Here is a 15,287-nt window from a genome sequence, read left to right on the forward strand (position 1 = left end):
AAGGTGACATGCCTATCTGCTGTGTCAAATGAGCCGGGTCCAAAGAACATGCTCTCCAAAGGAACCGAAGAATATCTGGGGAAAATTCACACACCCTGGTCACTGATGAATCCAGCTGAGGCACCTGCACCGCGCCGAGTTCCCAGACTCAGAACAAAGGCGTTTGGCGCCAGTGTACAGAACGGCTAGTGGACAAGACTTTTAGTCCAAAACATGGACCCAGGCCAACTCCTCAGCCATGGAGGACCCAGAGGAGACAAAGCCCGAGCTCCTGCCCCTCCCCCATCGTGCTGCTACTTGTGATACATGAATGCTGTTCTGACGCCAATCCAGAACAATCATAAGAACATAAGAATTGTCGCTGCTGGGTCAGACCAATGGTCCATCATGCCCAGCAGTCCGCTCACGCTTCAGCTCTTAGGTCAAAGACCTGTGCCTTGAGTCTAGCCTTACCTGCATATGTTCTGGTTCAGCAGGAACTTGTCTAACTTTGTCTAAAATCACTGGAGGGAGTTTTTCCCTATAAAAGCCTCCAGAAGAGCATTCCAGATTTCTACCACTCTCTGGGTGAAGAACTTCCTTATGTTCGTACAGAATCTATCCCCTTTTAACTTTAGAGAGTGCTCTCTCGTTCTCTCTACCTTGGAGAGGGTAAATAACCTGTCTTTATCTACTAAGTCTATTCCCTTCATTATCTTGAATGTTTTGATCATGTCCCCTCTCAGTCTCCTCTTTTCAAGGGAGAAGAGGCCTAGTTTTTCTAATCTCTCACTGTAGGGCAACTCCTCCAGCCCCTTAACCATTTTAGTCGCTCTTCTCTGGACCCTTTCGAGTAGTACTATGTCCTTTTCATGTACGGCGACCAGTGCTGGACCATACATGCAGTCCATAGATTAGGAGCTGAGGAGTCCATCCCAATTAATTTGCAACAAAATTGAGAGGTTTTAAAGCAGAAATCAATCTTTAAAAAAAATAGCGATTAAAATCCAAGATGGCTGCTGCCAGAAAATTCATGCCAAAAACGGCGAAAAAATGAAGAAAATCTGAAAATAAAAAATTGTGAGTTGGGTTTAGGGAGGTGAGTGACCTAAACCCTACCCTTAGAAACTCTGAAAAATGAGTTTTACAGAGTCCCAGAGGCCACCCCTAAAGCTCCCATAGGAAATAATGGAGGTGTACTTAAGTCTGTGAAGTGCCTGCCTGCTAGCAGAGAATGACACAGGGACAAATTGGCCTGGATGCCTAAGGCCCCGCCTATGGGGTGTCTGAGCTAATCAGAGCCCTAGGAACCTTCCCGAAGCATCTTGGGAAGGGCCTGAGGCTCTGATTGGCCCAGGGTGTTTAAGGCCCCTCCCATAGGAGGTGCTTTAAACACACTGGGCCAATAAGAGCTTCAGGCCCCTTCCCAATGCATCCAAAGATGCACTGAGGAAGGGAATACCCATTTTAGATGACGCAGCAGCAGTTGCAATGCGGATGTTAACCTCCATCTGGCTCATCTGTTCAGGTAAGGAGGAGGGCTGCGGCGGAGACAGGGAGGGAGGTCACTACTAGTGGGGGAGTGGGAAGGTAGTTTAGTACAGCAGGAGAGAGTGGGCATCTCTTCTGCTGCGGGTTGGGGGTGGTCGGGTTGGGTTGTGGCAGGATTTTAATGCAGTAGGAGAAAGTGGGCACCTCTCCTGCTGTAGGGGGGGTCGCGGTCAGGATTTAGGGAAGGGGTGTTGTGATACAGCAAAGAGAATGGGCATCTCTCCTGCTGCATCACAACATAGGAACAACGAGGGAAAGTGTGTTTTGAGGGGTTTTAACGCCATTTTTTCTGTGAATGTGCACATCAGTAGGAAATTTTTGCTGCTGTCCACTGATCTTATTTGTATGCATGATTTTTTAAGAAATGGCTTGGGTTTTTAGATTTGGTATCAAAACAGCTGCATTAGCAGACCATCGCTTTTTAAGGTGTGTTTTTGAAAATTCTGGCCCTAGAGTATGAAATCTGGAAGGGATGTAACAGAGATCTCCATTCCCAGATTTCTGCTTGCAAGATGAGGTATGAGATTCAGTGACAAGAATAAAGAAGCAAGAGCTTCTCTTGAAAATCCACTATGAAACAGTATTTACTTTATAAACCTTGCAGAAAGAGTTATGGAATAGAGTTACGCAGGGACAGAAATCACACCCATCCCTACCTGTCCCCCGCCAGAATCTACTTCATCCCTGCCCATTCCCACAAGGAATTTCCTCCATCCCCGCCTGACCCAACGAGGAACCCTCCATCCCCTCCATCCATGCTCAACCCCGTGAGGAATCTCAGGACCGTCAGAAAGGAAGGTCAGAACAGAGCCCACAGGGGTGCAAACAATACCCTCCTCTCGGACACACACCAAAAGGTTCTTGGAAAGGCTTTCATGACTTCAGAATTTTTCGCTTCAAAATTTTTTTTTTTTAAAGTTGATAGTACCTGCTGCAGGATAGTCCGGCTCCAGAGAACACTGTTGCTGCCCAGTCTTTCCCGCACTCTTCTGCTGCACAGCCGTAGTGAGTGCTGGTGCTTAATAACAAGATCCTTGATGGTGGGGAGGTCTCACACATTGCTAAGGCTCACTCCACCAATCTGAGAGAAAGAGCTGGAGCCCGATGGCCAATCAGAAGCACCTCTATAAGGAACTGCTTCTGATTAGCCATCAAGCTCCAGCTCTGTCTCCCCAACTGTAATGTATGGCAATCAGCAACTGGATCGATGGAACATTAGGTAGGCCTCAGGAACCCCGGTTCCATCCCCGTGGCAGTCCTGAATGGGGATCCTTGTGGGAGTTCAAAATGGTCAAAAAGTCATAACTGATGTTCTGACATCACCTTTAATGCGGTTCAAGAGATCACAATTGATGTTTTGACTACTCCGATGCTGTCAGCATTTCGCAGCCCCAACTGCCGCTGCGTCAGGGAAATTTATTTTCTTCCAAAAAAAGAATCCCTTAAAGAAATTAACAGCGACTAAAATTCTTCAAATATTCCTCAAACAAACCACACACACATCCCTTTTACAAAACCACAAAAGCAATTTTTAGCATTGGCCAATGCGCTGAATGCTCTGTGCTACTCCCGACACTCATAGAGTTCCTATGAGCGTTGGAGCAGTGCACAGCAATTAGTGCACTGGCTGGTGCAAAAAACTGCTTTCACAGTTTTATAAAAGGGTGGGAGTTTTCAAATAAAGCCACCAGACAAGTGACATCTGTAGTGTTATTTTTCTTTGGAAAACTAATAAAATTATATTTTTATTTCAAAGAAATATTCACTGCTGCTTCTCCTTTAGATATATAAAAAATCATTCAGGCAAATTAAAATTATTTGAGCAAGATTTTGTCAGCTAGTGATTAATAACATACCTTCAGAGACATAAGCAAATGGTTTATTCCTAATTGAAAGCATTGTAATCAGGTTGAAAAACAGCCCCACAAAAGTACCAACCAAGAGGCGTCCCCTAAAGAAAGAAAAAAAACCCTCATGGTTTCACATTTTACATATGTAATTTCATTCAACACCATCAGCATCAGTAATATATGTATTAGGTACTTATAATTTAGAAACCATATTTTACTGTAAAACAATTTTTTATTGAACAGGAAGAAAAAAATACAAAACCTTCAGAGATATAACAACTGTTCAAGAAATATACACAGCCTCCAATTCCCACCCCCTTCCGTATCCACCCTGTCCCCTAGTCCCCGCTACTACAAGAATGCCATGGATACAGAGATAATGGTCATCTGCCACACAAACCCAAGGCGATGTACTAAGGTACAGTAGTCCAACACAAAGTATGATACCCTAGCAAGAACCCAGAGCAGGAAAAGAAACCAGCAAAAAGCCAAAAGCCCAACCCTACCCAACGGGAGAGGCCCAGACAAATTGTCAAGTAAACACTGCAAACAGAACCCTTTGCTCTTATGAACCCCCGCCATACTACTCCCCCCCCCAGAAAATAGGACTTATCATTCTAACAGACAAACAAACACTCCAACAAAACTAAACAAAACAAAAAAGGGTCTGAAGGAAAACATAGGAGATCCTACTGGGGAAAGACCGCTCCAGCACTGCCAAACCCCCTCCCCCCCCCACCACTCAAATCACCTCAGACTCGTAAGGCATTCAGAATCAGCCTACAGGTTCTACAAGACAAAGAATAAATATAAGGGCCCCAGATTTGCAAAAAGAATTTAGTCTGTAGAAAAGAAACACGCACCTGACCTCTCTCCAGCAACATCAAAGCATGTACTCGATTACGCCATGCCCAATAAGAGGGGTGGTTGTCAGACACCCACTCCATCAAGATAACCTTCTTAGCCACCAAACCAGCTTTCCATATAAGGAGGCTGCCACACCAGGCAACAATCAAAATGCCTCAAATTTATCCAGTAGAAATCCCACCGGAGTGAAAGCTATAGAGCAGTCCAACAAACCCTCCAAACCCTCTGACCATCTGCCTCCAAAAAGACTTGACCACCAGACAACTCCAAAAAGCATGAAAAAAGGACTTGGGGCGGTGTTACATTTCTCACATTGATCCGAGTCTGCCAAGCCCAAATAATACAATTGAACCCGTGTAAAATACAACCTGTGCAACACCCAAAATTAACATTCCCAGAGTTCAGCAGAAACAGAGACAATCGGGATGCGCTTGATAAGACCTCCCATATATAAGTCTATCGACCGCAAACCTAATTCCAGAGCTCAACGATTACTTAAAGACTCCTAAGATTGAGGCAGACCCATTGAACACAAAGCCTTATGCAGCGCCGATACAGAAAGTCCCGTATCCTCAAATTTGTCAAAAAAGATGCGAAACCGGTCTCCCAAGCCCATCAGCAGCCCTTCCACCTGCAAAGAATGGACATAATGATCCAATTGCAGATAAGTAAAAAAATCAATGGCCAGAACCCCCTCCCTGAGCTGAAAAACTTGCCAAGAGGGAAGAGTTCCGACCGGGGTAAGTACATGTGCCAAAATAGTCAGATCCAATTGGCCCCATCGTCGAAAAGAAGCCGAAGAGCAACCGGGCAAGAACTGAAAATTCCCCTGCAGAGGCAATTGGTCGGACACCCCCGACCACCCCTTAAGCCCAACACCAAAATCTTCCAGATGTCGCATAGAGATCCCAATAAGAGACTAGAGCATAAGTAAGTAGGAATAGAAGACCGAGGTACATGTAACAGAGAGGATAGGTGCCAAGGATGATAATATGCCAGTTCATAAGCAAAACAAGTATAGACGTCTTGTTCCAGAATCCAATCTCCAAGGTAACGAATTAAGCAGGCCTGATTGTATTTCTGCATATTGGGGACACCCATGCCCCCCCCCCCCCCCGAGACCGACACTATCAAATAATGAAACGCCAGCCTCAATTTTTTCCCATTCCAGAGAAACCGAGAGAGAATTTAATATAGCACCCGAAGATCTTTTTGCAATAGAAGGATAGGCAACAGTTGCAGGACATATAACCACTTTGGAAAAATAATCATGTTAAAAAGGTGTATACGGCCATGTACAGAGAGAGGAAAGAATTTCCAACTATCTAGACAGTGACAAGTATAATCAAGAAGCAATCGTAAATTAGTCTGTTTGAGTGAGGTGACCAAAGAGGTGAGTTGAATACCTAAATACAGAAATGCCCCAGTTTCCCATTGAAATGGGAAAATCTACGGCCAATCACTCCGAACCTCTGGAAACATTGGGAGCGCTAAAGATTTATCAAGATTCAACCGAAAGCCGGAAAAAACCCCATACTTGGCCATCACCATCAACAGAGCAGGCAGGGCCGTGACCATATTAGTAAGATGTACCAGGAGATCGTCCACAAAGGCCGAGACCTTAAATTCCACCTGACCAATACGAACCCCACTAACATCAGGATTCTGTAGCTCATCTTGTATTAACGGATCCAGTGTAAGAACAAACAAGAGAGGGGAGAGAGGACAACCCTGCCGCATTCCCTTCTTCATCGCAAAGGACTCAGAAAGGAGGCCGTTAACCCATATCGCCGCCAAAGGCGAAGTGTAAAGAGCAGAAATGGCATTTTTTTAAAACCCCTCAAAACCATAGTGGCGTAACGTAGCAAACAGGAAAGGTTAAGAGACCCTATCAAAGGCCTTCTCTGCATCAAAACTGACTAGCAGAGAAGGCACGTGGCGGGAAGCAACAAATTCCAAAGAAATTAATAAACGACAAATGCTTCTAGTCACCTGACAGTGCTTGACAAACCCAGCCTGAGAATCATCAATAAGGTCCGGGAGGACTCGGGCAAAAATTTTGCCTCCAAGTTAAGGAGAGATATCAGACGATAGGAACCCGGCAAGGTAGGATCGTGGCCCGGCTTCAAAAGCACCACAGAAAACTAAGAACTGATGGTCCTGGGAGTTGTTGTCGGGTGGAAAGGCATGAGTGACATGGGCAGTCTCAAGACTTGCAAAATGTCCTTACTGGGTTCCATGGATGATATCAACCAAACATGTGAGAATATATTGCCTGCTTGTCCTAAGATAATTTACCGCTATCATTAAGTGGATAGTGTACCTATTCTATAACAGCATTAAGCATATTTCTATTATAGAATTCTAGCATAAGTCAGTATTAACCTGCCTACAGATACACACTAACTGTTATGCCAGATCTATGCCTGGTGTAAAAACAAATGCCTAAATGCAACACTGGCACACATAATTCACACATTCCCATCAGTTACGTGCATGAATATTCACCCCACCCAAGCCCCTCCCCTATGAAAGCCCTCTAACAATTACACATTAAGCCAATTTGGAGTGTAGTTGCATTAGAGTGTTTAGGTGAACTACTGAAGTTTATTCTTTTAAGTATGCACTGAACCATGTGAAAGCCTATATTCTATCAATTTTGGTCTGCAAGAGATGCTTAATTTAGGCACCCTGTTACAGAATGAGTGGGTTAGTGGATAATTTTACAAGGAGCAGATAAATGCCATGTTCTGAATTCTGATAGATGAGGCCTCTCTGGGTAAGTGAACCTTAGTTTATTTGGGAGATTAGATGATCTAAATCAGGTGTAGGGAACTCCGGTCCTCGAGAGCCGTATTCCAGTTGGGTTTTCAGGATTTTCCCAATGAATCTGCATCATCAAGTTTATCATCAAGTTTATTATGCAATTTGATTAATCGCCTATTCTACATTCTAGGCGATTTACAAACATAAATGAATAAATGAGATCTATTTGCATGCATTGCTTTCAATGCATATTCATTGGGGAAATCCTGAAAACCCTACCCCTGATCTAAAGCATGGGATAATTCCTTTATGCAAATTAACTTATGTAATGTATCATGGCTTATTTAAATGTCAATAATGCACATAAGTCAATTTCATATTATACCAATTTAATTTTATATAAAAAATCTACAAATATACTATCCTTCTAAAATACTTATGAATCAGAAATTTTCATACATTTCATAACAATGTTCTGAATTATCCATTATTAACATTACAATTTCTCAATCACTTATATAGTATATAAAGCTAAAACAACATCAATAGACTGCCAAAAGCTGACATTTAATACTACAAACGTGTACTCACGTGTGTATCTCAGGTTGCTCCAAAAACCTTTCTGCACTACAAAACCAGGAAACAAGAAAACTGTCAAATATTCAAATAAATATCATGATTAACTACATTTAAAATGATTCACATATAATTTACCAATCATATCGTAAGCCATATAATAATAGAAAATATACAACGGGTAAAGTCAAGATGGCGACAGCTAGCGTGCATTTACTGCAGCTTAAAAGGTCTTCCAAAGAAGAAGTGGGGAAGGGACTGAATACATCAACCTTAAGGAACAAATACAATTTTATTATAAGCAAAAATAACATAAAATCATATCATATATGCAAAACCAAGCCTTATAAAAAGTTCAAATCTTGTGAATTTTGTGGACCCAGTCCTTGTTTTGGCTTCTGTGGAGAAGCCTTTCTCAGGGGTCAGCCCGGTAGATGGCACTCAATGAAAACCTCTTCAAATAACAAAGGGCTCCTTTTACGAAACTTTATCGCACGCACCTTTTTAGCGCGCGCTAACCCCTGCGCTAGCCGAAAAACTACCACCTGCTCAAGAAGAGGCGGTAGAAGCTAGTGCGGCCGGCAAATTAGCGTGCGTTAAACTGCTAATACGACTTCGTAAAAGGAGCCCCCAAGCTTATAGGCTGGATGGAGAAAGGCATATAAACCACCAAAGACGCTGTGGAGACTTGAACACTGTATCAAAGTGAAAGGAAAAAAGGTCTTACCATGGAATGAGCAGATGCATCCTGCAATAAAAGCTGCGTGCACAAACTAGGTGCTAAAAATCTGTACTTATTTTTCTGAGGGGGCGAGAGTGGGCATCACTTAGTGCAGCCAGATTACTGCAAAGGATCAGTGCATGAGTCCTTACCCTCTAGAAAAATAGGTGGTGTTAAGGGCTCATATGCTAATTTTTATTAATGTTTCTAACAAAAAACAGGGATTATATATCCTATATTGGAAGTCAGTAAAGTAAATTGGAAAAAACTGACTAAAATGAACAATTGTCTCAAGAGAGTAATCCTATGTTTTGAATGCGCTCAGAGAAGCGAAACTCTGAAGAATATAAAAAGCGCCATTCATATCTCAGAGAGTGATTCCTAAATATCAAGTACGTTATGACTGGATGGTAAACTCTTTTTCCAAGAGGGGAGTTACCTCCCCTTCTTCAGAGTTTCGCTTCTCTGAACGCATTCAAAACATAGGATCACTCTCTTGAGACAATTGTTCATTTTAGTCAGTTTTTTCCAATTTCAATTTTTATTAATGGCCATAAACTAATAGCAACAATAGTCAATGGTCATTAACTCAGAAAATGGAAAATTTAGCCCATTTTCCAGCTGCAGTAAACATGGACACAGCACGCGGGAAAGACCTGCATAAGAGTGTGCTAAGACCACTTTTTACTACAGCCTAGTAAAAGGGCCGCTTAATATTGAAAACTGTTTGTTAAAAAATCGAGTTATACACATAAACAAACCATAAAATCTTAATCCATAGTTTGACAAAATCTTTTTTAAAAATTTTTACTCTAATGTTAAAGAATGCAAGCTGCTTAGAAGGTTAATTACACGGTATAACAAAAATATATAATAAACTTGGAAACCAATTGCAAAATGATTTAGCTTTTCCAGCAGTCACCCCCTCTTTTACTAAGGCGTGCTAACCATTTTAGCACGTGCTAAATATTAGAGCGCGCTAAATACTAACACATCCATAGAATATAATAGATATGCCAGCATTTAGCGCACTCTAAATCAGCTAGCGTGCCTTAGTACAAGGACATGGCAAATGAAGTTTAACGTGGACAAGTGTAAGGTGATGCATGTCGGTAACAAAAATCTTGTACACGAATACAAGATGTCTAGTGCAGTACTTGAAGAGACCCCCCAAGAAAGAGACTTGGGAGTACTGGCTGACAAGTCGATGAATCTGTCTGCACAATGCTTGGCGGCAGCGAAAAGGGCAAACAGAATGCTTGGAATGATTAAGAAGGGGATCATGAACAGATCGGAGAAGGTTATCATACTGCTGTACCGGGCCATGGTGCAACTCCACCTGGAATACTGCGTCCAGCACTGGTCGCCGTACTTGAAGAAGGACACGGTACTACTCGAAAGGGTCCAGAGAAGAGCAACTAAAATGGTTAAGGGGCTGGAGGAGTTGTTGTACAGCAAGAGATTAGAGAACTGGGCCTCTTCTCCCTTGAAAAGACTGAGAGGGAACATGATTGAAACATTCAAGATAATGAAGGGAATAGACTTAGTAGATAAAGACAGGTTGTTCACCCTCTTCAAGGTAGGGAGAACGAGAGGGCACTCTCTAAAGTTGAAAGGGGATAGATTCCGTACAAACGTAAGGAAGTTCTTCTTCACCCAGAGAGTGGTAGAAATCTGGAACGCTCTTCCGGAGGCTAATAGGAGAGAACACCCTCCAGAGATTTAAGACAAAGTTAGACAAGTTCCTGCTAGACCAGAACGTATACAGGTGAGGCTAGACTCAGTTAGTGCTCAGGTCCTTGACCTAGGGGCCACTGCAGAAGCGGAATGCTGGGCATGATGGACCACTGGTCTGACCCAGCAGCGGCAATTCTTATGTTCTTATGACCCCTCAATTTGTAGAGTAATCACTACAAGTCATTACAATATTCTAGGATTTTCTGATGACAAGCAAGAATAAGTCAGACACAAAAGTAGGTGGCATCATTTGATGATGCAGGGATGCATCTGCTCTCCTAGAGCTCATAATGTAAGTATAAAGATCCGAGATGCATAGCTCTTCCCACGGCTGCAGTCTCCTCAGCTCTTCAGTTCTGTTTTTTTCTGCTCAACTGAATAGCTGTGAAATAAAGCTCACCCACTAGTTATTGTTTTTGAAGCTGCTTTTTGTCATGTTTGTCTTACTTCTTCATTCGAAGATTAAAATATCATAACGCCAAAGTTAGGATTTTGTCCATGTATGAAACATGGTAGAAAAATCCAGAACTCCAACAGGCATATTGCCTCAGTCTTTACCATGACCAAAAGGACTGTAAATATTATGCACAAATATCAAGAGCATGAAGAGACTAAATCACCTGAGAGATATTCTAGTACTGGAAGCAAAAAGCAGGAAGAAAATTATTTCACAAGTTCTAGAATGACTGTTATTTAAGAGTTCTGCTGCTAAAGCAAAAAGTAAATACTCTGTTTAGCTCTTATAGATACTGGGTTTTATTGAACCAAACATGGAATATTTTTTCACAGACAAAATGTGTCAATGATCCTACCTTTCTTTCAGTATAAATAAAGCTCCAAGCTGTGCCAGAACTGTGGAAGCAAATACCGCTAACACTTCAAATCTCTCAAACCTGAAACAGGAAAATTAAAACTGTAAAAACATAAATACCTAGCTTAAAGCATTCCAGTCTTTTTAGGATATTTACAGTGTTGATCTGTTGTCTACATTCAGGTTACCTTTGATTAAACAAAGGTTTAGGGAAAACCCACACAATAACTAAAATAGTCAGCTCTGGAGGAGCACTGATGCATGTCAATTAACTAAACACACATATAAGCCTTATTGATAGAGGATCAACTAGATGAAGCATTCCAAAAGGTCTGTATATAACAGATCATGTACTAATTTCCAACAGGTAGATCATCATACTTTTTTTTTTTGCAACAACATCTTTATTAGTCAGCAAGTGAGGAACACCAAAAACGTACAAATCCAACAAAACAAAAATCAAACACAGTGAGCAGTACAAGAAGATAGAACTGTTTTAGATTTTCTACCCCCCTCCCACCAATACCCCAGTGTGTACTATATTGGATTATGTCCTCACAATCTCCACTCAGGCACAATAGCAGAATGTGGATATCCCCGGAGAGGAGAATCTTGAAAAACAGGGTTATAAATTAAGCAAATAGCTACAGGCAGCTGGGGTAAGAGAATTCCAAAAGGGCACCCAAACATCCTATAGGCCAGTGTTCTTAAACCCTTTGCAGGGCCACATTTTGGATTTGTAGGTACTTGGAGGGCCGCAGAAAAAAATAGTTAATGTCTTATCAAAGAAATCACACAAACTATACATCAAAGTACATCTTTTACAAAAAGGTATGTGCAGACTTGCTGATAATCAACCGTTGGGTCTTCAGAATGCTAGTTGAGTCAACAGACACAAACTGACTGGACTCCTCATTAGTCCCATTGGTTTATTTTATGTGTTATATAAATAGTTTCTTTAACTGATTTAATTCTCTGATTTATTTGATTAAGTAATATTTCAATTTTTAATTAAATAGGATATCAATTCATTAAATAGGATATCAACCCCAGACTACAAGATGTTCAGAAAGGAAATAAAAACTATACTCTTCAAGAAATCCCTTAATAAAGCTTAATACCATGATAAAGCTTAACCCCCCTCTTACCATCCCCTCCCTAACCCCAGATTCTACTTTTCCCTCTCTTGGAAACCTTCTCTGATCTAACGTTGTAACCCTTCTTCCATAACTCTTTTTGTAATCCGCTTTGAACCGAAAGGTAATGGCGGAATAGAAATCTGTAATGTAATGTAATTTGTTCAATTCATTTGTTCAGTCTTCTTGTGCAAATTATGCTTATTCAATTCATCAATGAACCAGCCAGATACACTAAAAATTAGCAATTGTGTACTTAGCTTGCTTAACAGCACCACCTCTCCGACGGAGTATCCGTTTCAACCCTTTCTTCAGGGAGCAGGTGAGCTTTTTAGGGCATAAGGCGGGTAAATGCTAGCATTTACCTGCATTATAAATCTTCCCCCCCCCCCGAAGGCCTGCATGCTCCCTCCCCCCTTCTTTGCAGCATCCTCCAGCTTCCCCCCTAGCCTCCCGGTCTTAAGTTTCAGCTAATTACCGCAGCCTGCAGAGAGGATCGCCAGTGCTGTAGCCTCCACAGCATGTTCCCTCTGCCATCAGGGGCAGGATCGCAGCAGAGGGAACGTGCTGCTGAGGATGATGGCAGCCGGCAAGGATCACTACAACACCGGCAATCCTCTCTGCAGGCTGTGGTAATCATCTGAAGGTAAGAGCTGGAGGCCAGGGGGGAAGCCGGAGGACATTGCAAAGAACAGGCAGCACTAGTACAGACTGCAGGCCGCAAAATAGTATCTGGTGGGCCGCGAGTTTGAGACCACTACTGTAGGCGGTGCCCTGCTCAAGACTCCATGTGTGACGATCATCTTATACTTAAATAAACTGAGTAGGGAATACATAAACTCACTCTGAAAGCCCCTGTCAGGCTGAATAGCACCAGCTGCTCTTGTACTGTTCTCATTGCTCTTGAAGTCAGTCACTACTGTGAATACAGTACAGATGTTCCACATGCTACAATCTCTTAGGGAGAGGAGAAGATTATGGATGGGTAGACTGGATGGGCCGTTTGGCCTTTATCTGTCATCATATTTCTATGTTGAATACGTCTCATTTTGTGACATCACAGACCCACAGGGCCCAATTCCATAAAGGGTGCCTAACCTCTAAGTGCCACTCGCATTGTTGTCAATCGACTGCTAGGCGTCCTTCAGAGAATCACACCTAGTGGCACCTAAGCAAACTTAAGCGTCACTAGGCATTCTAGAGGTAGATACTGGTATATTAGGCCAGGTTTTACCTAAGAACATAAGAATTGCCGTTGCTGGGTCAGACCAGTGGTCCATCGCGCCCAGCAGTCCGCTCATGTGGCGGCCCCCAAGTCAAAGACCTGTGCCCTAACCGAGACCAGCCCTACCTGCATTCGTTCTGGTTCAGTAGGAACTTGTCCAACCTTGTCTTGAATTCCTGGAGGGTGTTTTCCCTTATAACAGACTCCGGAAGAGTGTTCCATTTTTCCACCACTCTCTGGATGAAGAAGAACTTCCTTACATTTGAACGGAATCTATCCCCTTTTAACTTTAGAGAGTGCCCTCTTGTTCTCCCTACCTTAGAGAGGGTGAACAACCTGTCCTTATCTACTAAGTCTATCCCCTTCAGTACCTTGAATGTTTCGATCATGTCCCCTCTCAATCTCCTCTGTTTCTCTAATCTTTCACTGTAAGGTAATTCCTCCAGTCCCCTTAACCATCTTAGTCGCTCTTCTCTGGACCCTTTTGAGTAGTACCATGTCCTTCTTCATGTACGGCGAAGACCTAATTTACTGGCACCTAACTACAACGCCTAGCGACGTCTAAGTCAACCATGCTTATTCTGCACCCCTAATCATGCCTACTTTTCAGGTAGGCATCATAGGGTGCCTTGACTTAGGCGCTGCTAGGCGCCATGCGGATATCCACACAAAACCTAAATTACCAATTTAAAAAATTGTTTTTTAATGTGTTTTAATGGCACAGTCAATCACCATGCCATTTAACCCATTAAAAATAATTAAATAGTTAAGATGCACATGAATTTTAGTTAGACATCTGTGATTAGGGTGCCATTTATAGAAATCAGGCCCACATTGTGTTATATAGAAACATAGAAATAGACGGCTAAGGCCCATCCAGTCTGCCCACCTTAATGTCCCTCCCCTACCTTCGCCCTGTGAATAGATCCCTCCCCTACCTTCGCCCTGTGAATAGATCCCATATGACAATCCCATCTGGCCTTAAAATCAGGCACACTGCTGGCCTCGATCACATGCAGTGGAAAACTATTCCAGCGATCAACCACCCTTTCTGTGAAAAATAATTTCCTGGTGTCAGCTCGTAGTTTCCCTCCCCTAATTTTCCACGAATGCCCTCTTGTTGTCGTGGGACCCTTGAAAAGGAAGATATCTTCCTCCGTCTCTATGCGGCCCGAGAGATATTTGAACGTCTCGATCATGTCCCCCCCTCTCTCTGCGCTCCTCGAGTGAGTATAGCTGCAATTTGTTTAGCCGTTCCTCGTATGGGAGATCCTTGAGTCCTGAGACCATCCGGGTGGCCATTCTCTGAACCGACTCCAGTCTCAGCACATCCTTGCGATAATGCGGCCTCCAGAATTGCACACAGTATTCCAGATGGGGCCTCACCATGGATCTATACAATGGCATAATGACTTCCGGCTTTCGGCTGACGAAACCCCTGCGTATGCAACCTATGACTTGTCTTGCTTTGGATGAAGCTTGCTCCACTTGATTGGCAGCCTTCATGTCCTCACTGACGATCACCCCTAGGTCACGTTCTGCTTCAGTTCTTGTTAGGATCTCTCCATTTAGGGTGTAAGTCTTGCATGGATTTTGGTTGCCCAGGTGCATAACTTTGCATTTTTTGGCATTGAAGCTGAGTTGCCAGGACCTAGACCAGCGCTCCAGTAGGAGTAGGTCGTGCATCATGTTGTCGGCCATTGAAACATCATCTATTGTGCATTTGCCCAACTACATTACTTAGTTTGGCGTCATCTGCGAATAATGCTATTTTACCCCGAAGCCCTTCTGCCAAGTCCCTTATAAAGATGTTGAATAGAACTGGGCCCAAGACCAAGCCCTGTGGCACTCCACTGATCACCTCCGTCATTTCAGAGGGTGTGCCGTTCACCACCACCCTTTGAAGCCTACCTCCAAGCCAGTTCCCAACCCATTTCGTCAATGTGTCACCTAATCCTATAGAACTCATCTTGCTCAGCAACCTGCGGTGTGGCACGCTATCGAATGCTTTGCTAAAGTCCAGGTACACGATGTCTAGGGACTCCCCAATATCTAGCTTCCCTGTCAC

General features: G+C 43.0%; 1 protein-coding gene across 2 annotated transcripts in view; it reads right to left on the bottom strand.

The window, feature by feature from the left end:
• Nucleotides 1-15,287, bottom strand: part of SLC30A6 (solute carrier family 30 member 6) — a 92,299-nt gene that overhangs the window by 36,843 nt on the left and 40,169 nt on the right. Inside the window, exons 6-8 of one of the 2 annotated variants that reach the window (XM_033938638.1) lie at nt 10,860-10,940; nt 7,605-7,640; nt 3,387-3,481 (exon numbers count right to left, since the gene is read on the bottom strand). In XM_033938638.1, the coding sequence (XP_033794529.1) occupies nt 3,387-3,481; nt 7,605-7,640; nt 10,860-10,940 (212 nt within the window). Of the gene's footprint in view, nt 1-3,386; nt 3,482-7,604; nt 7,641-10,859; nt 10,941-15,287 lie in introns of those variants that run through there. The other variant, XM_033938640.1, reaches the window with a different exon arrangement.

This window comes from Geotrypetes seraphini, chromosome 3 (assembly GCF_902459505.1).
Source record: "Geotrypetes seraphini chromosome 3, aGeoSer1.1, whole genome shotgun sequence".
NCBI lineage: Eukaryota > Metazoa > Chordata > Amphibia > Gymnophiona > Dermophiidae > Geotrypetes > Geotrypetes seraphini.